Source organism: Macrotis lagotis, chromosome 1 (assembly GCF_037893015.1).
Source record: "Macrotis lagotis isolate mMagLag1 chromosome 1, bilby.v1.9.chrom.fasta, whole genome shotgun sequence".
In the NCBI taxonomy this organism is placed as follows: Eukaryota; Metazoa; Chordata; class Mammalia; order Peramelemorphia; family Peramelidae; genus Macrotis; species Macrotis lagotis.
Window position 1 is genome coordinate 98943784 of NC_133658.1, and position 27359 is coordinate 98971142.

General features: G+C 40.9%; 1 protein-coding gene across 4 annotated transcripts in view; it reads left to right on the top strand.

Annotated features, from left to right (window-relative positions):
* The first annotated feature begins 1168 nt into the window (after positions 1 to 1168).
* TTC7A (tetratricopeptide repeat domain 7A) overlaps positions 1169 to 27359 on the top strand; it is a 182143-nt gene continuing 155952 nt past the window's right edge. For 2 of the 4 annotated variants that reach the window (XR_012472232.1, XM_074205331.1), the window contains exons 1-3: positions 1171 to 1419; positions 4994 to 5157; positions 27150 to 27318. Coding sequence is in view for 3 of the 4 variants with exons in the window: in XM_074205331.1 (XP_074061432.1) it covers positions 1275 to 1419; positions 4994 to 5157; positions 27150 to 27318 (478 nt within the window). In the remaining variant the exon portion in view is untranslated. Of the gene's footprint in view, positions 1420 to 4993; positions 5158 to 27149; positions 27319 to 27359 lie in introns of all 4 variants that reach the window. The other 2 variants (XM_074205337.1, XM_074205346.1) reach the window with 2 other exon arrangements.

Below are 27359 nucleotides of genomic sequence, written 5' to 3' on the forward strand. Positions count from 1 at the left end.
GGGTGTTTACAGATGTGTGTGTGACATTGCGCGTGTGTATCTGGGTGTTTACAGACGTGTGTGACATTGCGCGTGTGTATCTGGATGTTTACAGACGTGTGTGTGACATTGCGCGTGTGTATCTGGATGTTTACAGACGTGTGTGTGACATTGTGTGTGTGTGTGACTGGGTGTTTACAGACGTGTGTGTGACATTGCGCGTGTGTATCTGGGTGTTTACAGACGTGTGTGTGACATTGCGCGCGTGTATCTGGGTGTTTACAGATGTGTGTGTGACATTGCGTGTGTGTATCTGGGTGTTTACAGACGTGTGTGTGACATTGCGCGCGTGTATCTGGGTGTTTACAGACTTGTGTGTGACATTGCGTGTGTGTGTGTGAGACTGGGTGTTTACAGACGTATGTGTGACATTGCGTGTGTGTGACTGGGTGTTTACAGACGTGTGTGTGTGACATTGCGCGCGTGTATCTGGGTGTTTACAGACCTGTGTGTGTGTGTGAGACCCTCGCGTGCGGAGGGGCCGGGGCGCCCTCGGGCACGCGGGACTGGCCCCGGGCCGGGGCCGAGGGCGCGCCGGGGGGGCCTCTCCCCGGATTTGTGACGTGCGCGCGGGGGCCACCACACAAAGCGGCGCGGGGGGGCGCGGGGCCCCCAGCACCCAGATGGGACGGGACGGGGCCACCTCGAGGCGCTGGGCGGCCCGCAGACATTAAGGCGAGCGCGGCCGCGCGGGCATCGGCGGCGCCCTGGAGCCCGGCACGGAGGAGCCGGGAGCGCACGAGGCGCAGCTGGCCCCTGCGCCTCCGCTGGAGGCCGACGCGCTCCCGCCGCCATGGCCGGAGCCCGGCCCCGCCGGGGCGGAGCCGAGCCCGGGGGCGGCGCCGGGGCTGGAAGAGCAGCGGGCCGAGGCCGAGCCTGTGGCGGCTCCTGCAGCGCCAGAGGAGGAGGCAGCAGCGGGACGCGCTGCTGCGGGGGAGGAGGAGGCTCCCGCCGGCCTCCCCGAGCTCGCGGAGCCCCAGCCCCAGCCCCAGCCCGGCCCGGACCTCGGCCCTGAGGGCGGCCGCGGCGGCGGTGGTGGCGGCGGTCACGGGGGGCCCCCTGCCGCCGCGCCCTGCGCCCCGGGCCCCGCCGCCGCCCCCGCCGCCGCCGCCCCCGCCGGCCCGACCGCCGCCCTCGTCTCAGCCTTCGGCTTCTGGGCCGCAGCCCGGCCGCCGCCCCCGTCCGGGGCTTCGCTTTCCTGCCGCTCCTCCGATGACACCCTCGTCCGCGCGAAGATGGCTGCGAAGGGCGCGCACGGCGCCCACCTGAAGCTGGAGAGCGAGCTGGAGCGCTGCCGCGCCGAGGGCCGCTGGGACCGGGTGCGCGTCCTGGCGGCCCAGCTGCAGGGCGGCCTGGACTGCGCAGGCCAGGAGGACTGGGGTGAGTCGGGGCCCGGCCCGGGCGGGCCGGGGGATGCGCTCGGGGCTCCCCCCGGCGGCCGAGGAGGAGGGCGGAGAGGGTGCGGCCGGAGGGGGAACCGACGCCCCGGGAGCGCCCCGACCCGGGCTCAGCCGAAGGGACCCCCGGGGCCTGGCCCGAGGGGCGCGGAGCCCGCGGGAAGACGCCCTGGCCCCGGGCCACAGCCCAGCGACCGACTTGCATCACTTTGGGAGTTTGGGCCCATCATCGCTGGGATTTGTAGGCTTTTGTACCTTTTTCAGGGGCGGGAACCTCTATTTGGACCTAGAAGATAGTTCCAGATTGAGGCCACGCACGTCCCTAGAAAGCACACCCGTCTCCCAAGTATACACATAAAACAGCCCTTTGGGATTACACGGGGTCAGAAACTTAGAGCCGTGAGGGAAAAGCACCAGAATCCTGCGACTAGGTGTGAGCAAGACTCGGGTCCAGATTCCCCCTCCCGTCACCGTGGCCCCAGCCTGGCCTGCCACTTCCCCGACTCTTGTTTCCTTATCTACAAAATGGGGTGCCCAGGAGGCTTCTCACATGGACTCTGGATCCGTGATGATTCTCCCATTTTCCATATAAATAAGAAAGCTGACTTTCCTAACGGGTCACGCCAAGTGGCAGAGTTCAGTGTGTTCCTGGGCTATACCAATACCGCTTTCTGTTTTTTACTAGGATGACCCCCAAAAGCTGCTGACAATTTTTTTCAGGCTACCAGTTGGGACAGAAATATGTTTTGGGGTTTTCCCAGACCTCAGGGCAGGTTTCTGTTTTTCTCCCCATTTGAGCCCTTTGTGGCAGTTCTCGAGCACCTGCTTGGCCTGTGATCTCTGTGGATTTGTGCTAGACATTTTTGTATTACCCTTTGCCTCTCATTAGTGAAGCTCACTGCTACTGCTTTTGAAAAAACTCCTCTCTTTTGGAGAAAAGATATTTATTTTCCAGCATTTCAGGGCTTATGGTGTCCTAGAAACTGATTAGTGATAGATGGTGTTCCTAGTCAAGTGTCTTTTTTTTCTTTTTCTTTTTTTAGTCTTTACGAGGCAGTGGGGTTTAAGTGGCTTGCCCAAGGCCACACAGCTAGGTAATTATTAAGTGTCTGAGGTCGGATTTGAACTCAGGTCCTCCTGACTCCAGGGTCAGTGCTCTATCCACAGAGCCACCTAGCCACCCCTAGTCAAATTTCTTAAATAAGGATCATTTTCTTAGAAGCTAGGAGAAAAGAAGCTCAGCTTAGAAGACTTGGACACTAAATTCCAGTATCTTGGTGCAGAGGGCTCCCTTAAGTCCTTGGATTCTTGGTGGAGAAAGAGGATGAAAGAATTGATCCAGACTTAGGTGGTATAAGATAAAATACTAGATTTACTCATTAGTTGTGGATTTGAATCCAAAATCTGTTATTTACTACTTATGTTTAAAAAAAATCATTTCATCTATGTCCTCCAATTTCCTTATCTCATAAAAATAAGATTGGTCACTAAGGTTGGCCTTGGAATTAGAAGGTTCAACCCCCTCCTGTTTGACTTTAATAAAATCATTTGACCTTTCTGCAAAAAAGGGAGTTGGAAGACATTAGGTAATTCCTAAGGTCTTTTCCAATTTTAAATCTCTGCTTTGGGTTTGAGATGGGCAAGCCCAGCAGCTCAGAAATATAGTTATGCGGTCCTTCCTTGGTAGAGTATCTCCCTTCTCTCTGCAGGAAATGAATGTAAGGAGCTACCACGTGACACCCTTAACAAAACTTGAGGCATTCTATAAATATTTGTTGAATGAAAGAGTCATTTGTTCCCCAAATTGATTTTGGCCAAAATAGTAATAAAAAATTCTATATTGAAAGTAGAATTTGCCTGGCTCATCCTCTCTGACAGTCAGAAGAAAATTAATGTCAGAAGATAGACTTTTGCATCATGTGAGAAAGCTGGGTTCCAACTTTGGGGATGTTGGTTAAAACAGCCAGCAAGTATTCTCATCCCCAAGGAGAGAGTACCAGCTGATTGAGAAGGGAACTGTTTTTATGGACCGATTGCCATGGAGGTAGAACAAAAGTTGGACCTGGCTTATGAAGGAATTAAAAATGCCAATCTGGAAAGACTAAGAACAATTTCACAAAGTATTAAGATTCCTGAAGACAGACTTTGCCTGTGTCAGTTGAGAATATGTGTTTTTTCTTTTTAAATGAGCACATTTTACTGAGTAAAACTCCGGCCCCATGTCACAGAACCTTGAAGAAGCCTCCAAAGACATCCTAATCTGTCACAGTCCTGATCATGGAATCCCTCTGAAACTACATCTGGCAGTCTTCTAACTTTTGCTTAAAGATCTAGTGAGGAGGAGCTCATAACCTCCCGAGGCAGGCTAGTCTATGTTTAGATATCTGGTAACTTTAAAATATCAATAATGCCTTTTGCAGATACACTGCTATCCTTAACAGAGAAAGAAAAAGAATGTGTGTGTGTGTGTGTGTGTGTGTTTACATATGTTTACAAGTGAAATTTAGACTTTAAAAACAAAATATTCGAGTAGGGGTTTAGAATACTGGTTCAGTTCCCATCTCTGTCATTTACTTGACATGAGGCTTTATGGGCAAGTGATTTATTTAATTTCTTTGGAGCATCCTTTTCTTCTTTCAGGATAATATCTGACCTACCTAATTCATGAGGTTGTTGTGTTCTTTGAGATAGTAATATGAAGTGTTTGTTATATTTCAGTGCTTTATAAATGTGAACTAACATTTTCTTTGGGAGAGTGCAGAGTGGCCTCTTGTTCCTTAAATGCTGAATAGGGGTGCTCACAACAGCTTACCTTGAATTTTGTGAATTTAATTTGGAGAACACCAAATTGATCTTTGGCATAAAAAAAAATTCCAAGGGGTTACTTTAAAAGTGACCATGGCAAAATGCCTGAGATTGGTACCGTTTGAAAATCTTGCCTTTGCTTTTCTAAGAAAGGATGATTTCCTGTCCTTGAGTGGAAAATCTAATTTAGATTACAGAAATTAGCATTGTGGTCACTGCAAGGTTATAACTTTTTTTCCTAATTGGTGAATTGTCTTAATTTGTGCAGCATTTGAGGTAGTGTGGGTAGAGATCTGACCTTTGAAAGGTCAGTTCAAGTTCTGCCTGTGATTCATACTAGTTCTGTGACAGGTCATTCAGGCTGGGCATTCGTGAACAGGTCATTCAGCTCCTTCAGTGCTCTTAGGCAACTTTCTAAGACTAGACAGAAGTTGCTGCTGGACCTCAGTAGGGGAGAGTTTCCATACTGAGAAGCATCCAAAGCAAATTAAATTACCAGTCTAGGTTTTTTCCCCCTTCCATCCCTCTGCCAAAAGTCCATCATTTTGGGCTCTATGCAAGCTATGTGACTAATCCAGGGACTCTGGCTCTCATTGAGTTCTTAGCCTAAGAGAATCATAGTTTTTATCCATGTCAGTAACATAAGTGCTAAGAGATAGAATCAGATTCTGACCAGTGTATGCTGGCCTCCCCCAGGTTCTGCTGGCCTTCTTTTCTGTGATCGCCACTCTTACTCCTGGCATGTATTTCAGATGACTTTGGGAAGCTCCTCCTTGCAGAAGCCATGCTGGAGCAATGTTTGAAGGAGAATATTACTGCCGTGAAAGCGTCCATTCCTTTGGTGGAGAAGAACCAACTCAAAATATTTGAAGCCAAAAAGTATCTGACTAACATCCTCAATAGAGGGAAATTGTCGGTGAGTAGCTAAATTGGATTGGGGATGGGGATCCAGGAGTTGAAAGGTGAGATACTATGGGTCTGGGTGATTATGGAGGGTCCACTGAAGATTAGGGAGTTCATTTCAGTGCTTATTAAGTGCTTCCTGTGTGCAAAGTGAGAAGGCAGCATAGTGGAATGGATAGAGTCAAGATGACTGGGATTCGGGCCCTGTCTTTTTATATGCTTACTAGCTGTGTGAGACCTTCACCAAGCACTTTGCTTTTCTGAACTCCAACTTCCTTATCTGTAAAATGAGGCCTTTAATGGCTTGGGAGCTTGAGCTCCCATGATCCTGGGTCCCTAACACACATGTTCTTTGTAGGCATGGACAGAGTATTCACAACCCCGGTCAGCTCTCTGAGCCTGTGACTCTCTGATCTACCAGATACCAGCCCCCCAGACACAACAGAGTATTGCTGTAACACAGAGAAACATAAATTATTGAGCTGGCCCGAAGTCTCCTAATAGAAATAATCTCAGGAGCAGAAAATCATAGATTGTAAATGGAAGGGACTCAGAGATTCTGGTCTAACAGCTTCATTTTGTAGGTGAAGAAAGAGGGTCAGGGGGTGAGGCATTGCCCTAGGTCACAGAGCAGGGTGATGACAGGGCTGAGACTTGACCCCAGGCTTACTTATCACCTGGGAGTTGCTCCTGTGGGAGTGATCTCCACCATCTTGTTAGCTGGGCTTTAAAACTTGTTGGGAAAAGTTGAGTGTGGAACTAAGATGAATTTGGATGCATATACTCTGGAGAATACCCTTTAGCGACAGTCTGTACTGTATTTTTTGAAGGGGATGGAAAGACTGCCTTGGAGGCTAGTGATTCTAGAAGGTGAGGGCAGGAGCCTGAGCTCCTCCCCAGCCCTCTAGTTGGCTTCTGTTTGACTCCACAAGCATTCCTTCCTTGTTGCTGGGGGATACCGAGCAGAGAGGATTTTATGTTGCTTTTCCCATTCTGGGATTGGTTTGCTGTCCCCTGCTTGGGACAGAAATTTGTTTTTCTTGAGAAGAAATAGTTCAAATGTTTTTAATTTTGAAACAAAAGTCCATCCTGGCCAATGAATTTATTGAACTGACACTGGTTTCAGACCCCCTTTTTTTAGGGACATGGCTTCAAGGGTGTGGAAGAAGTGTGTGGAGCTTCCTTCTCTGATGTCTTTTTTAAGTTACAGAACTACCTGGGGACATTTTGAGTTTGGGATTTAACCCTGGTCTCATTCATAGTATGGGGTCAGGGGTTAGATGGGAATTCCAGATTGTAGGATCCTGGATCAAGAAGGGACCTTAGAAGCCAGATGGACGATTCCCTCATTTTACTAATGTGAAGCCCCAAGAGATGAACAGAACTCGCCCTTTGTTCCTCAGCTAGTCTATATTAGAGGCAGAATCTGAACCCAAGGCTTGTGATTGCAAAACTGGAGCTTTTTCCATAGCTCCATGTTCCTTTCTGACATCATGGTCTGCCTATCCAGCGTACCCATTTGTATAAACTGTGAAAATAAAATATTTAGATAAAAATTGGAAGGTTAGAGACACCTTGTTTTTGTTGAGCTGGAAAAAATGAAAAGTAAAGTACTTCCAGATCTCTTAGGTGTCCCTTCCCTTGTGAAGAAGAGAAGACCAGAGATTAATCTTCTCTTATTTTGATGGTGTGGCCTCAAAAAATAATTTTCCTGAGATTAACTGGGTAGGCATCCTGACTTTCAGCCTAAGGCTGCTTCTACCAATCACAGCCCTTTGTCACTACAGAAGGTCATTCCTGCTTTTACCCTCTTCCCTTGGAAGTAAATAATTGTATCTTACCCTGTATTTATTTACCTCATGCTATCATTCTTTTGGAAAGTTCAAAGCCCTTTCTCTCAGTTGGCCCATTAATTTTCTCTGCTTCCTTGTGAGGGAAGAGTAAGGACCAGGCATTATGATTATTATTATCATCATCATCATCATCATCACTATCTTCATTATTATGAATCATAGGAGTAGCGACTCTTGGCCTCATAGAAGTAAGGAAACCCTCAGGAAGCAGGGAAAAGTTGCCCATTAAGTTCAGCCAAAGGTGGATCTTGGGTTACAGGATTGGCCAGCTTTGCTGACTCCCCTTGGCTCTTTGGAGGATGACACAGGTTCTTGGTCCTTTGTTTGGCAACAGTGTCATCCTGTTGAGTTTGTCCATTGCTCCCGAGGGCTATAGATGACAGTATGCCTGCCTGAGATAAGTCCCAGGCCAGTCATTTAGCTTTTCTGTTGCTATGGTCCCGCCCTATCTATAAGATAGAATAACAAAAGAGAAGAGAAAAATCTATTTTTTTTTGTTCATTGGAGAACAGACAATTAAAACCAAGAAGATGGATCTCAGGTCCTCCCTACTTCACAGAGATATTGTTCTAGGGTTAGAATGAGAAGAAAATGGAAAGAGGGAGCTCCCAAGATGTAAAATGCTTTCTAATGATGCAGATGGTCAGTTCATTTGTCAGTGTGAAACTTGGAAGGATTTTCCGAGAGTGGGTACACAGGTAGTATGTGTTAGAGGTGGGGCTTGACTCCCCTCCCCCACCCTAGATCAAAAGGTTCCGCATCTGGACTTCTTCCTGGATCCTAGTTTTCCCTGCACATTTAGCTGCTTCTCCCTTTGCACATAATGGATGCGTATTGATTCCCATCTGTTAGCTTAGTATAGCTGCAGAAGAAATAAGGCTAAAATTAAATAACAGTATTATGGAGGGCAACAGCGTCAGCAAATGTGTCTTGGGATCATGTATAGATCTAGAGTTAGAAGGAATCTCAGGCCATCTAGATTTATATGTGTGATTCTAGTGCCTTTTGGATACTAGGGTTGTTTGCAGTTCTGTGAGATTATGTGTGTATCTGCCTGCAGATGCCTACTTTAGGAGCTAGGGCAGAGGTGCTACTAATACCGATCAATCCCTGTCTTAGTAGCCATTTAAAAAGCATGAGCCCAGCAAGGGGTGCAGCCAGCACCTGGTTGATCCTAATGCTAGCTAACAGACTTGCATTTCTTGTTTCCCTAATCCTTTTGATTCAGAGTCACTTATCACCTGAGAATAAAATCAAAAAACCCCACCAACTTCTTTCTTTTTTTTGATAGCCCTCCTATTCTGAGCTTTGCCTAGCTTTATTCAACTCCCCTCCCAGTCTTTACCTTACATTCCTGTCCTCTTTCTTATTACTAGCTAGCTAGCACTTTATAGTTTGTAGAACTCTTCACAAGTATGATCTCATTTGACCTTCACAGCAACCCAGTAGATAAATACTATGATTATCCCCACTTTACAGATGAGGAAATGGGGCAAACGGGTGAAATGGTGTGCTCAGAATCACAGATTTAACCTTGGGTCTTCTGATTCCAGACTTGGGGCCATGTCTATCCAGGGCTTCACTGAACTGGCTTTCCTAAACATTCCCTTATTCTGAGCTTCTTCATCTTCTTTCCTTTATATTTTGCTTTCTTAGAAAACGAGCTTTCCCTGGGGGGTTGTCTTATCCCTAGCCATTCTCCCCTTTTTAACCTCATCCCCATAGACCAAGCCAAGAAGTCTTCCCATGTCTTGTTCTCTGTTGCCAGTTCAGTGCCTGTCTCCGTTAGCCTTCCATAGTCTCCTTTCCCTCCATCCACGTCAATGATCCAAAGCCACATTGCTTCTCTACATGACTCTTTCATCCAGCTTTTCCTGATTTCCCCAGCTGCTAATAATTCTCCTCTCCCCCTTACCCCCATTTAACTGGTATTTAATTTTGATCTATTTATTTGTGTACATGTTGTTTTCCCACAATAAAATTCAAACTCCCTGAGGGCAAGAACTATTTAATTTTTAGATTTCTAGCACAGGATCAGCTAGGTAGCCCAGTGGATGGATCTCCAGGTATGGAGTTTTCTGAATTTTCACATCTGGCCTCAGTCACTGTCTGTGTGACCCTGGACAAGTCACTATCATGTTATTTACTTCAGTTTTCTCCTCTGTAAAAGGAACTGGAGAACCATTCTAGTATCTCTCTCCTAAAGAGCTGGACAAGACTACAAAAAAAAACTGAACAGATCCTTCATAAATTCTTGTTGAATGACTAACATGGAAATACATTAAACATGATTGTACATGCTATATCAGATTACTGTCATGGGAAGAGAGTGAGGTAGAAAAATATGGGACTCAAAAGCTTACAAAAAGGTGAATGTTGAAAACTATCTTTGCATGTAATTGAAAAAAATAAAATAATATTCAAATGTAGAGAGAGAGAAATAAATTCTTATTGATTGATTGATCTTGTTCTCAAGGTATCCTTTTTTTCAAGGAGTTAAATACCTGACTGGTTGTCTTCTCCATTCTGATTCCCTGCTTCATGTCTAATCATATCACTCTCCTTCTCAAGTCATTTCAGTGGCTTTTGATGCCCCAAAGAGTAAATGCAAACTTCTCTGCTTTGCAAGGCCTGTCCTTCAAGTACTTCCTCTCACCTTAGCATCTTGAATCCTTAGCTTCATTCAACACTTCGCTCAAGTGCTGTGTTCCTCCATTATCATTGAAAGTAGTGTAACAAAGTATTTAATGAAAGCTTTTTAATTGGAGGCCTTTTCTGATTTCTCTCTCTTTATCCCAGTTAGAACTTTTATCTGTGTATGGGTTGCTTCTCCTAGTATAATATAAACTCACTGAAGGCAAGGAGGATTTCCATTTTGATGTTTTTATCCCTAGCATCCAGTTCATGCTCAATTTATCTTGGATTGAATTGGGATTTGTCATTTTTCATGCTGGTGAAAACCATGGCCTTTCCAGTTCATTAGAAACAACTCTCATGACCTCACTTTATCTCTTCCGTCTCAGCCCCTGAAAAATGTGTTCATAACATTGGTCCTTCCCACATGACTGAGTAGTTATGTCCCTTTAATTTAAACTCTGAAAGTCCCTTCCAGATCATAATCTCTTGTCCTCTGCCTTTTCTTAAACCAGCTCTTTGTCCTGAGAATGAACTCCAGTTCTAATTCCCTTTATTTGTGGGCCTTTGGTTTCCAATTTTTCCTTTCATCTGTACAGTATAATCAGTATCCATAATCTTGGTGATGGATGGGGACCCTTAAGGCTGCCTAGTCTTAACTGACAACTGAACAATTGAACAAATGAATCAAATTAATGACTGATGGCCAACCAGCCTTGCCTTGTGTTTCTGGATAACTAGTTATTAGAAAATTTTTCTTAAATTGAACCCTCTGGGACCAAGTAGCACAAGCCTAATTCCTTTTCCATATGTCAGCCTTTCACATTTTTTTGAAGACAACTGTCACGACCTTTAAGCAAAGGTCGGAGGCTTTATGTAGGATAGAGTATGTTGTAGAGAAGATTCTGATTCAGCTATAAGTTGGTATAGGTCCTTTTAACTTGGAGATTCTGTGATTTCCCTCCCTTCTCACAGCCCCTTAGTCAGATCTTCAGGGGGAAAAAATTCAGTTTCTTAACCTATTCTCATATGGCATGATCTTGAGACCCTTCATCAATGTGATTGCCCTTCTCTGAGCTCCTTCTACCTCATCATTAGCTTTCATGAAATGTGGTCTGATTAGGATAGGACAAGTTGGACCATTACCTCCCTGGTTTTGGAGGTGATAATTTAGCTTAATAGAACCTAAAATCTCTTTTATCATTTTTTGACTGTGTGATAGCTGCTATGTAACCATTGATTCAGGTCTCCAAAGGTGTTTTATTTAGAGTCAAGAAAACCTGACAAGTGTTGGCAAGTCCCTTAACTTCTACCTGCCTTAGTTTCTTCATCTATCAAATGAAGATACTGTTAGTGACCAAAGTGTAAAGTAACAGGATTGTTGTAAAAATTAAGTAAGATGGCATTTATAAAGTACCTTGGTAAACCTTGAGGGTACCATATAAATGTTAACTACTATTGTTATTTTACATCATTTTGACATTATTGTTGTTATGATTGATGTTAATATTTATTGAGCTCACAGGCTGGCATAGCCTCAGACTTTTTCAGATATAGTTCTTTGTATTTTTTTCTTTAAGTCAACATTTTTGAATCAACATATAAGGAAGTTATAAGGCTGTATTAAATTTTATCATATTACAGTTGATTTAATACTCCATTCTAACCTTTTGATCTTTTTTGATCCTGACTTTGTCATCCCAAGGGGATATCCCTTCCTAGCTTTGTCATCTGTAATCTGATAAGTATGCTGTCCATCATCATCTGGAATCTTGATGAAAATGTTATACATTAAGCCCAGGACTGAGGACTAGCTCCCTGGAGCACTTCTGTAGAGACTTTTCAAGTTTTAAATGGACATTGAACTATTAATGACTACTTTCTAGCAAGTATCTCCTTATCTTGAGCAAAATGTTTGACCAACTGTGTCTGCTGAATTCTCCTGATTTTTTTTTTCAATCCCCCCCCCTTCCCAATGATTTTTTTGGTACCACATAGATTGTCTTTTCTTTTTTTTAATTTTTAAAATTTTCATTTAAAGTGTTGAATGTAAAACTTCCATATTAAGTCATGTTGTCCAATAAAAGAAAAATAGAAAAAAATAACATACTTAAGTCTATATTCAAATAATACCAGTTTTTTTCAGTGGAGACACATAATATACTTTTGTCATTAGGATTGTCTTGGATGATTGTATTGCTAAGAATAGCCAAATCACATTTATAGATCTTCATCAAATAATTTTGCTTTTACTCTGTACAACATTTTCCTGTTACTGTTCATTTCATTGTATATCAATTCATATAAAACACCCTGCTTGTTCTCCCCCTTCCCAAAGACAGCAAGTGATCTGATATAGGTTATACAATCACAATTATGTTAAACATATTTCCATTTAGTCAGAATCAAAGCAAGAGAATCAAAACAAAAGAGAAATGCTACTTTTATCCAGACTCTGAACTGGAGGCCATGGGCCCTGGTCAAGAGCAGTGTCTTTCTTTGTTCCCTGCATCCCACCCCCTGGGGCTCCTCCTCCAGAGGTTAGCCACCTGCCCTTCTTGCCTCTATTCTTCCATGACATATGAACAAGTCTCCCGTCTTTAATAACTTCTCTTTGTCCCCTGTTGCTCTCATCTCTGTCCCCTCTCACAACTAATCTCTAGAGTGCTTCATTTTCTGGTTTTTTCACCACCTACCCATTTTCCCCCTTTTTCATTGTTTCATCCAGCTTCATCCAACTACACAGCTTTGCTGAAACTTCATTCTATGATAATAGCTATCTTTTAGCTGCTAAACCCAATCTTATCTCATTCTGTTTGGTCTCAGGGCAGCTTATTACTCTTGCTCACCCACCATACCACCACCTCTGGCCTTAAGCAACCCTCTTCTCTGATTCTCCTCTCACCTGTCTGACCTTTCCTTTCTCTATTATATATATGTATGTTGTCAATTCTAGGCTCTCTCCAGGGCTTATCTGCTGGCCCCTAAACCCACCTCTACTCCAAACATCCTTATTTCTATTGAGAGTGCTACCATCTTCCAGGCACCCTGTTTCCTGATTTCAGAGTAAATCTCTAATCTTTTCCCTTATCCAGTCCATGAACCCTATCTAATTAGTTGCTAAGTCATTCACCATACCTTCACAACATGCAATCATAAGCTAGAAGGGCCCTCAAAATACCATCTAGTCCAATCTCTTTATTTTACAATTGAGGAAGCAAACTGTGACTAATTAGTTTGTCTTTCTATATGCCACATCTGGCTTCCCTTTTTCTCTTTTTCCTTTTCCTTTTCCTCTTTTCTTGTCTTGTCTTGTCTTGTCTTGTCTTGTCTTGTCTTGTCTTGTCTTGTCTTGTCTTGTCTTTTCTTTTCTTTTCTTTTCTTTTCTTTTCTTTTCTTTTCTTTTCTTTTCTTTTCTTTTCTTTTCTTTTCCAAGGCAATAGGGTTAAGTGGCTTGCCCAAGGCCACACAGCTAGGTGATTATTAAGTGTCTGAGACTGCATTTGAACTCAGGTACTCCTGACTCCAGGGCCAGTGCTCTATCCACTGTACCACCTAGCCACCCCCGGCTTCCCTTTTTCTGAATTTCTTTATTTAGTATTAGCTTTGAAGAAAAAAATCCCTTTCCTCATTGAGTTAGTCCTTTAACTTCCTGGATGCCACTTTGTATTACTGTTAAATTTCATTTTGAGGATTGACCCACATTCTAGCCCAAGATCTTTCTTAAGACCATGCCTTTGACATCTACCCTGTTTGAATATCTATCTGTCTTGCCAATTTCATAAATATACCATTTCTGTCTTAATTTAGAGCATTGATCAGTATGGAGCACCCAGGGTTCACTGGGCCTTAATAGAAAGAGACCTTCTTTCAAGAAACATCAATGATTATTCTTCAGTTCTGACTTTTTCACTAGTTCTGAATTCATTTGTGTCATCATGTAGACTACATCTCTCCATCTTTTCCACAAGAATAGGATGCAAGATGGGGTAGCTAGGTGGCACAGTGGATAGAGCACCAGTCTTGGAGTCAGGAGTACCTGAGTTTAAATCTGGCCTCAGACGCTTAATAATCACCTAGCTGTGTGGCCTGGGGCAAGCCATTTAACCCCACTGCCTTGAAAAATCTAAAAAAAAAAAAAAAATAGGATGCAAGAAAGAATTGAGCAAATGCTTTGCTAAACTCTACAACTTATCGTTCCTTCATCTACTGATCACAGTTCCCATTTTTAGATGTTCAGTTTCTTAATAGAGGATAGAGGTTGGACCTGTGATCTCACTGGCAGGGGAACTCTTCAGGAGGAAACTCCTTTTACCAATGAACATTGACACCTTTCTCCAACTCATCAGAGAATTGCCCAGCTATAAGAAGTGAGCTCAGATCTTCCTAGCTTTTAGGCTAACTCTTCATTCACTTAAGTCAGATTGACTTTCCTTTAATTATTTTGGAATTTTTCATGAGTCCGATCCCTGAGTCTCATTAAAAAAAGAAAAATTGGGGACAGTATTTATCCTCCTCCTAGATCTTTCAAAACTCACTTATTGTGTATTTTTTAAAAATTAATTTATTTTCATCCATATGTACATACATATTTTTAAGTTACAAAATTTCCTTCCAACCTCCCTTGCCACCCCCTTCCCCTCAGTGGTGAACAGTCAGGTTAGCATTGTACATGCATATTTTGATAAACATGTGTTACAGATTAATAACTTTGAGTATGAGGAATTAGGATTAAGGGAAATAGATACATAAGAGTTAATTTTTATAAAGTGTTCATCAGATTCTGAAGGGTTGTTTTGTGTGTGTGTGTGTGTTTTGTTTTGTTTTGTTTTTCTTCCTCTGGATGTGGATATTATAGTCCACAGCCAGTGTAAAGTGACTTGCCCAAGCTCATACAGCTAGGTAATTATTAAGTGTCTGAGGTTGGATTTGAACTCAGGTCTTCCTGACTTCAGGGCTGGTGCTCTATTCACTGTGCCACCTAGCTCAGCCAAGAGAGGAACTGTTTCCATCAAGGTTGTTCATCTCACAATATTGTTATTGTTGGTTCTACTCCATTCATTCATTCAGCATCAGCTCCTTTAAGTCATTCCATACTTCTCTAGAGTCTGACCATTTATGGTTTCTTATAGAACAATAGTATTCTGTAGCACTCATGTATCATAATTTGTTTAACCATTCCCCAGTTGATGGGTATCCCCTCAATTTCTGATTCTTTGCCACAACAAAGATTGCTTCTATGAATATTTTGGAATGTGTAGGACTTTTCCCAGTTTTTACAATTTCTTCTGGATATAATCCTAGAATTGAAATTGCTGGGTCAAAAGGTATGAACAGTTAGTTGTATTGCTCTTTGGACAGACATAGTTCCATATTGCTCTCCAGAAAGGTTGGATCCATTCACAACTTCACCAGCAATGCATCAATGTCCTAATCTTCCCATATCCTCACCAGTTTCTCATCTTGGCCAATCTGATAGGTGTGAAACGATACCTCATCATTGGTTTAATTTGCATTTCTGTAATAATCTTTTTCATATCATTATATATAGTTTTAATTTCTTCATTTGAAAGCTGTTCATATCCTCTGATCATTTATCAATTGGGGAATGATTTGTGACCTTAGAAATTTGATGCTATTCTCTATATATTTTAGAAATGAGACCTTTATCAGAACTCCTAGTTGTAAAGATTGTTTTCCCAGCTTTTGGTTTTCCTTCTAATTTTGGAAGCATTGATTTTATTAGTGCAAAACTTTTTAATTTAATATAGTCAAAATCATTCATTTTGTTCTAATTCTTGTTTGGTTATAAATTTCTCCCCTTTCTATAGATCTGATAGATTATTTCTTGATCTATTAATTTATCTATGGAATTGTTCTTTATGTCTAAATCCTGTACCTGTTTTTTGACCTTATTTTAGTATAGGGTATGAGATGTGGATTTATGGCTAGTTTTTGCTACACTATTTTCCAGTTTTACCAACAATTTTTGTCAAGTAGTGAGTTCTCATCCCAGAGGCTGATGTCTTTGGGTTTGTCACATAGTGCATGGCTGTAGTCATTTACTGTGACTTCTTTTGAATCTCTCCTAATCCACTGATCCATTACTCTAGTTGTTAACCAGTACCAGGCAATTTTGATGACTGCTGCTTTATAGTATAGTTTTAGACCTGGTAGAGCTAGGCCACCTTCTTTTACATTTTTTTCATCAGTTCTCTTGCTATTCTTGACCTTTTGTTGCTTCAGATTTTTTTTTCCTAGCTCAGTAAAGTAGTTATTTGGTACTTTATTTGTATGGCCCTGAATAAGTAATTTAATTTGGGCAGAATTGTCATTTTTATTATATTAGCTTGACCTAACCATAAGCATTTGACATTTTTCCAATTATTATGTCTGACTTTATTTGGGTAACACGTGCTTTATAATTGTGTTCATACAGTTTCTGGATTTGTCTTGGGAGGTAGATTCCCAAGTATATATTGTTGTCTAGAGTTTTTTTTAAATGGAATTTCTCTTTCTATCTCTTGCTTTTGGGCTTCATTGTTCATATATAGATATGCTGATGTGGATGTGGATTTATTTTCTATCCTGCTGCTACATTGCTGAATTCGTGTCTTTTTAATTTATTTTCATCCATATACACAAATATATTTTAAGTTACAAAACTGTCTGAATTTGTTGTTTGAAGTAGTTTTTTAGACTCTTTTCTTGGGTTCTCTATAAAATCATATCATCTGCAAAGAGTGAAAGTTTTGCTTCCTCCTTGCCAATTCTGGTTCCTTCAACTTCTTTTTCTTCTCTTATTGCTACAGCTAGCATTTCTAATACTATATATTAAATAGTAATAATGTGTCTTAACAGTGAATAAATGAATAAAAAAATTAGGTGTTCATTATATCCCAAACTCTGTACTCAAGACTAGGGATACAGATCAAGATAAACTATACATTCTCATCAAGTAGACAACACAGTTAAGAGATTTGGTGGCAAGAGATAGGAGATGTGGGAAGTCTAGAAGATGAGGAAGAAAAGGGTAGAACAGTCAGTGGTCACATATGTGACTGACTGTTCCTAAGTGAATTTATTTATAGTTCTTAAAACCTGAGAAATTCAGCATAGTAAATAGAGAGTCAAGCACCTAGGGGCTCTGAAAACCCGGGTTTGAGAACTGCCTACCTGCAACAATTGGCTGTATGATATTGGGCAGTTATCAAAGACAGAAGAAAAAAGGCAGTGATTTGCTTTGATAGAGGATTTACTCATTCAGGAGTTCTCTATGCCAGTGATATATCGATGCCAATGATACAATCCCACCTTGGAGCAAGGAGGATGGAGAGCAAGGTCTGGTGGGTCTGGTGGGCCTGGGGTGGGGGGGTGGGGATTTAGTCAAAGGTAGGCTACAGCTAGGTGAAAATGATAAAGATGTAATCATATTTGCTCTTTCAGTTTCCTGAGATTTAGTTTGTCTGCAGGTAGAGGTGGTACAGAGGATAGAGCATGGGGTCTGGAATCAGGGTTATCTGAGCTCAAATGCTACCTCAGACCATTAGCCTGAGACCCGAGGCACTTAACCCTTGTTTCCCTCAGTTCCTCATCTGTAAAATGGTGAAGGACAAGAAAATCCCATGGGATCACTTAGTCATCCACAGCTGAATAACAGCAAAGTTTGTCTGACTCTGGTGATTTGATTCATTCATCAAGCGGCAACTAGGGCTTTTCTCCTCATCTTCTCTTTTGAGTGTTAACCATTTTTTATTAAGCTATTTGTATTTGCTTTTTTTTTGTTTGTTTCTTTGTTTGTTTTTTAGGGTTTTTGCTAGGCAAATGGGGTTAAGTGGCTTGTCCAAGGCCACACAGCTAGGTAATTATTAAGTGTCTGAGACCGGATTTGAACCCAGGTACTCCTGACTCCAGGTCTGGTGCTTTATCCACTGCCCCACCTAGCCGCCCCTGTATTTGCTTTTTATCATCCAAAGGTCATTCTCTTTAACAAAGAGAAAAGAAAAGCAAATTAAAATTGAGCAGCTCTGCTTTCTGTTCTGTTGTCTCTCTTTACCTCCCTCCCTACCCAAGCAGTGATCTTGTCCCTTCTTCCAAGGAGAGATAAACAACAACTAAGAAGCTATTTGTTTTTCTTAACTTAAATGATTCTGGTGCTATGCTCACAGGGCCATGCCATTCTTGTATATTTATGTTCTTTTCCCTGTCTCTTCTGTCTAAAATTTTGCAAGTAGAAGCTGGTTGGGAATTGCATGTGTCTTAGTCTCTCTTTTTTAAAGCTTTTTACTTTATTTACTTTTGAATTTTACAATTTTCCCCCTAATCTTGCTTCACTTCCCCCACCCCTCACAGGAAGCAGTCTTTACATTGTTTCCATGCTATACCTTGATCTAAGTTGAATGTGTTGAGAGAGAGAGAGAGAGAGAGAGAGAGAGAGAGAGAGAAAGAGAAATAAAGTATTAGAGAGAAAAATTATATAATAACATTTTTTTTTTTAAATTAAAGGGTAATAGTCTTTGGTCTTTGTTCAAACTCCACAATTCTTTCTCTGGATACAGATGGTATTCTCCATTGCAGACAGCCCAAAATTGTCCCTCATTGTTGCACTGATGGAATGAGCGAGTCCATCACCCCCATGTTGCTGTTAGTGTTCTTCTGGTTCTGCTCATCTCGCTCAGTATCAGTTCATGCAAATCCCTCCAGGTTTCCCTGAATTCCCATCCCTCCTGGTTTCTAATAGAACAATAGTGTTCCAGATTTGCTCAGCCATTCCTCAATTGTTGGATATTCTCTCAATTTCCAATTCTTTGCCACTACAAACAGGGCTGCTATGAATATTTTTGTATAAGCGATATTTTTACCCTTTTTCATGATCTCTTCAGGGTATAGACCCAGTAGTGGTATTGCTGGATCAAAGGGTATGCACATTTTTATTGTGCTTTGGACTTAATTCCAAATTGTTCTCCATAAAGTTTGAATGAGTTCACAGCTCCACCAACAATGTATTAGTGTCCCAGATTTCCCACATCCCTTCCAACATTGATCATTGTCCTTTATGGTCTTATTGGCCAGTCTTAGAGGTGTAAGGTGGTATCTCAGAGATGCTTTAATTTGCATTTCTCTAATAAGTAATGATTTAGAGCAATTTTTCATATGACTATGGATCACTTTGATTTCCTCATCTGTAGCTTGCCTTTGCATATCTTGTTTTTTTAGAAATTTGACTCAGTTCTCTGTATATTTTAGAAATGAGTCCTTTGTCAGAAATACTAGTTGTAAGAATTGTTTCTCAATTTACTACATTTCTCTCTCTCTCTCTCTCTCTCTCTTTTTTTTTTTTTTTTTTTAGTTTTTGCAAGGCAAATGGGGTTAAGTGGCTTGCCCAAGGCCACACAGCTAGGTGATTATTAAGTGTCTGACTACATTTCTTTTGATCTTGTTACAGTGGTTTTGTCTGTGCAAAAGCTTTTAAATTTAATGCAATCAAAATTAGCTAGTTGTTTTTAATGATGTTCTCCATCTCTTCTGTTGTCATAAACTGCTTCCCTTTCCATAGATCTGACAGTTAAAGCTATTCCTTGATCTCCTAGTTTTCTTATAATATTGTCTTTTATGTCTAAATCCTGTATCCATTTTGATCTTATCTTGGTATAGGGTGTGAGATGTTGTTCTAATACAAGTTTCTGCCATACTAACTTCTGATTTTCCCAACAGTTTTTATTGAAGAGAAAGTTTTTAATCCCCAAAACTGGACTCCATATTAGTATCTTTAGGTAAATCCCATTTCTTCCTCATTGGAATCGTTTATCTTTCTGTTCTCAAAAGTTCACTTTTGATAACTACCTCCCCTCCTAGGCTGAATATTTTCCTTTTTTTTTTTTTCAAGGCAATGGGGTTAAGTGACTTGCCCAAGGCCACACAGCTAGGTAATTATTAAGTGTCTGAGGCCGGATTTGAACTCAGGTACTCCTTACTCCAAGGCCAGTGCTCTATCCACTGTGCCACCTAACCGCCCCTCCTATGTAGAATATTAATAGGCCACGTTCATGTTATCCTGTAGTACTTAGCCTTTCTCTAAACCCTTGGGAATCTGCTCTTCTCAAATCTGGCATGCATTTCAGACTAGGCTTGGCTCTCCTGATTCTCAGATGAATTGGTCACTCTTCCCCATTCCAAACTCTCCCCACCCTCCTTCAAATCTCAGTAACCAACTCTTTGTTGTTCATAAGATCAGATCAGATCAAAGTTCGAATTCTTTGTTTTTCTACCCTTTTTGTGTTTTTAAAAATTTTTTCCTTTCAGGCATTTATTATTTCTCCCCTCCCCCCCACTGTCCCATTGAACAACAATAACAATAATAATTAAAAAAGCTAAAACCTGCATAAAATATGCTTTGTATAGCAAAATAGATTACCACATGGGGCATATACAAAATATGTATCTCATTTTTTCATTTTAAGTCCATTAGCTCTGTCAAGAATGGGTGCTAAACTTTAATCTCAATCCTAATTATGACAGCTAAAAATACTCCCATAAGGTTTGCAAAGCACTTTACAAACATTTATTGAACTTACCACAATCCTGGGAAATAGGTGCTATTTTATCTCCATTTTACAGCTGGGGGAACTGAAACCAGCAGAGGTTAAACAACTTGCCCAGAGACATGCATCTAGCCAGCTTTGAACCAGGGTTTTCCTGACTTCAGTATCAGCTAGCTGCCTCTCTAGCCTTGTGGTTTGTCATTGTATTGATCAGTTCTAAAGTCTTGCCAAGCTTGTTTCCCTCTATAGTATCATTGCCATTGTGTAAATTGATTCCTTAGCCCCACTCACTGCATTCTCTATTGGTTCCTGAAACTTTTTCTACTATCCTATAAAACTGTTAATTTTGTCACTCAGCACAGTTATTTTCTGTTACATTCATATACTTCTCTCAGTGTATACCCTGAGTTGCTGGTTTTTGCAAATTACAAAAAAATTTCTTTACCTTTTTTGAAGAATGAAATGAACCATGTAAGGGTTCCAGAAATCTTAGTGCTGTTTTAGCCTACTAAGGTTTAAGATTACACCCTGGGGACACCCTGGATTACGATGAGTCTATCAATAATTGTTCTGCTTGTTAGAAGAGGGTTGAAGCAGATATCTAGAGTAAATTTTTATAATATCATGCCTTTGTGTTTGTTAGACTTTGGACTGTTTCCGTAATCTGCTCTCTTTGCTCTTTCTCTCATGGGTGGTATACCTCCATGACAGAATTCCTTCATTTCTGTCTCTGTGATCTTCTTACCCCAAGTGCCAGGCTTTACCTGTCCCTACCCTCAGCCTGATGGTAGTAGTCTTCACCTGCTCTTATCTTTATTTACTGTGCCTCACTGTCATTCTTTCATACTGTTGCAGCTTTTGAACTATTGTCATAAGAAATAATGTTAATCCTGATGGGTGACTGACTCCCTGATGCAGAGTGCCATTTCAGGAGAGACTGAAGCCAGGCTCATATCATTCCTAATTCTGGTCACTCTCCGAACTTCCCACTGAGGAAAAAACAAACAAACAAACCAAACCAAACCCCTCACATTTGGAGGCCTGTTTTTGTGATTGGTAGCTCTGTAGACCAGACCACTCTTTTTTTGAGGGGCCCCTACCCATGTCCATTCACCCCCTCTAGTGTCTCCTACTGCACTTCCATAACTCCTCCCTAGCAGCCTTGACCCTGGAGGTTTCCGGTACTCCCCCCCCCCCATTCCCACTTCCCCTTGTTAAAATGTAAGCTTACTGAAGATAGGAGCTGTCTTCTTTCATTGAATTTTGTATCCCCTGTTGAGAAGTCAGAAGAAGAAAGGATTGGCATGAGGTGGTCAAAGATGACTTCCTGAAGAAAGTGGCCCTTGAGCTGGCCTTTGGAGAAGAACTAGAAGAACATTCCAGGAAGTCATAACAGTAAAGAACAAAGGTGCAGAGATGTGAAGATTTGTTTCTAAGAACATAATTCTAAGAGTTTGCTGTATTCCTCTGCTTGAAAAGTTCTAAAATATGTAGGGGTTAGAGGCCATTTTCTTCAGGATTATGGGAAATCCCAGGAGCCATAAGGAAAGCATATTCATTTTCTAATTCCCCTTGTAGATAAGAATAGATGTTGGGTGTATGAGATAAGGGTAGACTTTCCTATTAGTTAAAGAAAGGGAAGGAGCAGTAGCTATTTCCCTGGAGAGCTTTGCAAATAAGCTAGCCACTAGATTCTGGAAAAACACCTGGGGTTGGACTAATAGGCACTTAATAGGATCTTATTGACTGGCTGAAAGACTTAGGTTCTGTTGACTTTGGTTGAAGGTAGATGACCACACTAAAATTAAAAATTTTTCTATAATGCTCTATGAAATCCCTCCCCTCCCCCTTTTCCTTATTATATTTCATTTTATTAGACTTGGCCCAATTTTCAAGTCTAACAAGATTATTTTAAGTCTTGCCATCCAATATATAAACTACATCTAGTAGGTTTATGTAACTAGCAAATTTGATCAATGCCTTTATCTAAGTCATTGGGCTTTTTTTTTTTAAATAATTTTCGGGGGTGGCTAGGTGGCACAGTGGATAGAGCACCGGTCCTGGATTCAGGAGTACCTGAGTTCAAATTCGGCCTCAGACACTTAATAATTACCTAGCTGTGTGGCCTTGGGCAAGCCACTTAACCCCATTGCCTTGCAAAAAAAAAAAACCTTAAAAAAATTTTCATTTCATTAAATATTTCCCAATTACACATAAACAAATCTTAACTTAAAAAAAAGTTACAAATTCTGTCCCTCCTTTCTATTCCTTCTTCCACCTTCATAAGGCAAGCAATTTGATTTCAATTATGCATGTGAGATCACACAAAACATATCTCCATAATAGCTCTGTTGCAAAAAAAAAAACCCACAGACAAAAATAAAACAATGAAAATAAAGTTTTAAAAAGTGTGCTTCAGTATGCATTCAGAATTTATCAGTTCTCTCTCTGGAGGTAAATGACATTTTTCATCATGGATTCTTTGAAATTGTTGGAATCAGATTAGCTAAATATTTATAATATTAATTACCCTTACTGTATATAATGTTTTCCTATTTCTGTTCATTTCACTTTGCATGAATTCATATTCTCTTCCTAGGATTTTCTACAACCATGTCCTCATCATTTCATATATCACAACTTGTTCAGTCATTCCTCAATTGATTGGCATCCCCACAATTTCTGATTCTTTACCATCACAGAAGGAACTTCTATAAATATTTTTGTACAAATGAATATGTTTACCTTTTCTTTGATCTCTTTGGAATACAGACCATTTTTAAAAATAAGTTGTAGTCTCCATTTGCCTCTGAATGAACCTATGCAGATGATTGATGTTACAAGTACCTGGGGTTACAAGACGATAGTTGAAATTGGGACCATTGTTCACTCTCGAAACTTAGTTGGTTTATATTTTCAGTGTCCTACAAGTACTTTAGTAGTATTTTGTGTTTTTTTTTTGTTGTTGTTGTTGTTGCTCTCAGCATCATGTTCAGTTGGGGTGATAAAATCAAGTGTGAAGTAAGCGGTATGATCTGTTAGGGTGCTGACTTTGAAATCCGAAGGCCTATGTTTAAGACCTGACCCTTACCTCTTCTCCCAAGTCACTTCACCTCTGGACCTCAGTTTACTCATCTAAAATTAGAGAGTTAGTTGATCCATTCCAGCCTGAAGTCCGTGTTAGGCAGCATGTCTGCTTACCTCCCAAGGATTTTCCTGGTTTGATATTTATACTACCACATGAGTGGGGCATTGAGTGGGGCAGAGACATCTTTCTTAGAAATGAAGATTTTTGCCATAGTCAGCCCTTGAGTAGAAGGAAAGGGGAGGCAGAGTAGTATTCTAGTTGCCCCCTCCTACCTGTCTTTCCTACACTTTCCTACTTCTGAGAGCTGTCATACTTACTGTTCAGACATTCCCTATTTCTCTTTGCTCATATTGCTTCTCCTTTTTCTGTAGCATTGATTTGGAGTTAGATCATTCTTTTCTCTTCAGTATAACAATGCACACCTCTCCAGTACTTCTTGAAGAATTTGTCTCCCTACACTCCTGGGAGGTAGGAAATGTGGCTATTAGACCCACAGATGTAGGATTTCCCAGACTCTCTTATAATTAGCAATTATTAAAAAATTGAGCTTCAAGTCTTTTGACTCAAAAGCCAGTCTTCCCATTACCATATGTAAATGGAATATAAGAAAATTATTTTAGTACTTTACTCTTATACCGGTACCATGGGGAATTATGAGAGAGCAAAACCCTTAAAGAACTGATAGTAGATTTAGTGTTCTCCAGGTTCTTTTTGGTTATGTGTAAAAAAAATATTTTGGGCAATGCATTACCAATTTGTTTTTTTAAATTATTTTTTAAGAAAGATTTTATTTATTTTGAGTTTTACAATTTTTCCCCTATTCTTGCTCCCCCCATCTGCCCATGGAAGACAATTTGTTAGTCTTTACATTGTTTCCATGGTATCCATTGATCTAAATTTAATGTGATGAGAGAGAAATAATATCCTTAAGGAAGAAAAATAAAGTATAAGAGATAACAAAATTATGTAATAACATAATTTTTTTCCCTAAATTGAAGGTAATGGTATTTGGTCTTTGTTCAAACTCCACAATTATTTCTCAGGATACAGATGGCATTCTCCATCACAGATAGCCCAAACTGTCCCTGATTGTTGCACTGATGGAATGAGAGAGTCCATCAAGGTTGAACATCACTCCCATGCTGCTGTTAGGGTGCACAGTGTTTTTCTGGTTCTGCTCATCTCACTCAGCATCAGTTTATATAAATCCCTCCAGGCTTTCCTGAATTCCCATCCCTCCTGGTTTCTAATAGAACAATTGTGTTCCATGACTTACATATACCACAGTTTGTTGAGCCTTTCCCTAATTGAAGGACATTTACTTGATTTCCAATTCTTTGCCACCACAAACAGGGCTGCTATGAATATTTTTGTACAAGTGATGGTTTTACCCTTTTTCATCATCTCTTCAGGGTATAGACCCAGTAGTGGTATTGCTGGATCAAAGGGTTGCGTTACCAATTTGTGTATATTTCCTTATTTATGGATTATCTATGTGTACTATTGGAGGAGACCTTGGCATCTCTTCTTCTTACAGTATGGTCTCACATTGTTACCTGATCATCTGGGATAGGTCCCCTTTTTCCATTGACCAGTTCTTCCTAGAATCTCTAGTTTGGGAAGAGACCCTAGCTGGTCCACCTTGATTCCCTTTTCTTGGGACAGTTCCCGACTTCTTTGACTTAAAAATGTGACCCCTTCATTCCTCCTGCCTTACTCCCTAACCCTTGTTTTTCATCTTTTGTGTTGTCTTCTTCCATTAGAATGGAAGCTCTCTGAGGTCAGGGACTGCCTTTTTTGTTTGTTTCTGTATCCCCGTTGAGTAATGTACATAGTAAGTTTTTAATAAAGTTTTCCTTCCAATTCACCTTTCTTCCCTTTGTTCCACCTTCCTTCCCTTTTCTCCCTCTGAAACTTGAACACAAAAACATTGAAGTTATAAAGGATGTGATAAAGATGAAGTGTTTGATCTAGAATTATTAAGGAATCACTGGAGTTTATTGAGTAAGAGAATATTAAAGTCAGATCTTCACTTTAGGAAGATTCATTTTGGCAAGTGGCTGGGAAGATGAATCAGATTGGAGTTAAAAGAAGCTTTGAAACAGGGAGACCACTTACAAATAAAGTTCTAAGAACTGTGGAATCTTAATATCCAACCTCCTGATGGAGAGATGATGGACTGAGGGTACAGAGTGAGAAATAGATCATTTTTTTTTTGCATACAACCAAAGAAGGAATTTGTTTTGCTTGACCATGCATATTTGTTACAAAAATTTTATTTTTCTTTTCTTTTCTTTTTTCCAATGGGTTGGGGAGTAAGAGATATAGAAATATGGTTTTGTTAATTAAAATTAAATTAATTAGTTAATTAAAAAATAAAGATTGAGGCACTCCATAAACTTTCAGGTGAAATCACTTGTATTGTTAGTTTTGCTCACTTGTTTTGATACAAAAGAGATAGGATAGGAATGAGATATAAATGTTTGTAATGCAAAAATAAAATGCATCAGGTGAAATGTAAAAAAAAAAAACTAAAAACAATGTTTGTTTGGATATAAGTGGATGCTTATAGAGTGAGGAATTGAAAATGTGAAACCTTATGGTGGTCCCTTAGCTAGAACAGGGAATTTTGGAAGCAGGAGGGTGGGGTGGAGATAAAGTAATGAAATGCAATAAAGATCCTATTTTCTTAATAGCTTATGTGAAGCAGTTGTTTTGGATCTCATCTTGTCTGGTTCCTGGTGGTGCTGGGGAGTGAGAAGGAAGTTGGGAGCTTTAGAGCTTGTGAAACTGAATGGAAGAGTGAGGGGTGGGAAAAGTAGATAGTGATGGAGACAAGTCCCAGGCTTGGGTATGGATGAATTGGCCTCTTCCTTTACCCCCTGTGGAAGATGGCAGGTCTAGTTGAGATAAGCTTTAGGAGCTGTAGAAAGGAGGTACCTGATTCTTATTACAAGTCTTAGAGACTTGTAAGGGAGAAGGCATCTGTCCGGCTAAAGTCCCTAGGAAAGACAGAGAGAGAGAGAAAGAGAGAGAGAGAGAGAGAGAGAAGGGCAAAGACCTGTCTGGGCTAGGATTCAGGGGGCAAAGGCTTCTTGAGAACATCACAGATTTAGAGGCAGTCTAGTCTAGTGACCTCATTTTACAGTTGAGGAATCAGGCCCAGAGAGGTCAAGCCACTAAACTAAGGTTGCAGAGCAGCTATTTGGCAAGATGACCTGTGTTCAAATCCTGTCTTAGATGCTTATTAGCTTTGTGGGTCCTGGACAAGTCTTTACTCAGTTTTCTCATTTGTAAAACGGATAATATTAGCACTTCTCGATGTTGTTTTGAGGTCCAAATGAGATACACTACACGTATGATGGTTTGCAAACCCTGAGTGCTGTGTTTATTATTTGATATGATGATGATGATGACGTTGACCTCATTTTACAGTTGAGGAATCAGGCCCAGAGAGGTCAAGCCACTAAACTAAGGTTGCAGAGCAGCTATTTGGCAAGATGACCTGTGTTCAAATCCTGTCTTAGATGCTTATTAGCTTTGTGGGTCCTGGACAAGTCTTTACTCAGTTTTCTCATTTGTAAAATGGATAATATTAGCACTTCTCGATGTTGTTTTGAGGTCCAAATGAGATACACTACATGTATGATGGTTTGCAAACCCTGAGTGCTGTGTTTATTATTTGATATGATGATGATGATGATGTTTTTTTTCTCATATATGTATTGTTATTCTATCAGCTAGCTCACACACAATTAAGCTAGCAGTCATTCCATGAGCTGGGCTTTGCCCTCAGGCTCTCTGCTGAGGTCTGGAACTGGGTCTTGGGCAGACAGGAGGCTGGGGTTGCAGACAGACTTTTTACCACCCTTGCTGCTTGTTGTTTTAGCCGCAGCACATGCAAGAGGCCATGCTGATCCTGGGAAAACTGCATTATGTGGAGGGCTTCTACAGGGATGCAGTCAGCATGTATGCTCGGGCTGGGATCGACAACATGTCTGTGGAGAACAGGCCCTTGTACCACTTGCGGCTGGTGACCGAGGCGTTTGTGATTAAAGGTAATGGCTAGTTCTCTTTGTCCCCTGCCTTCCACTTCCCT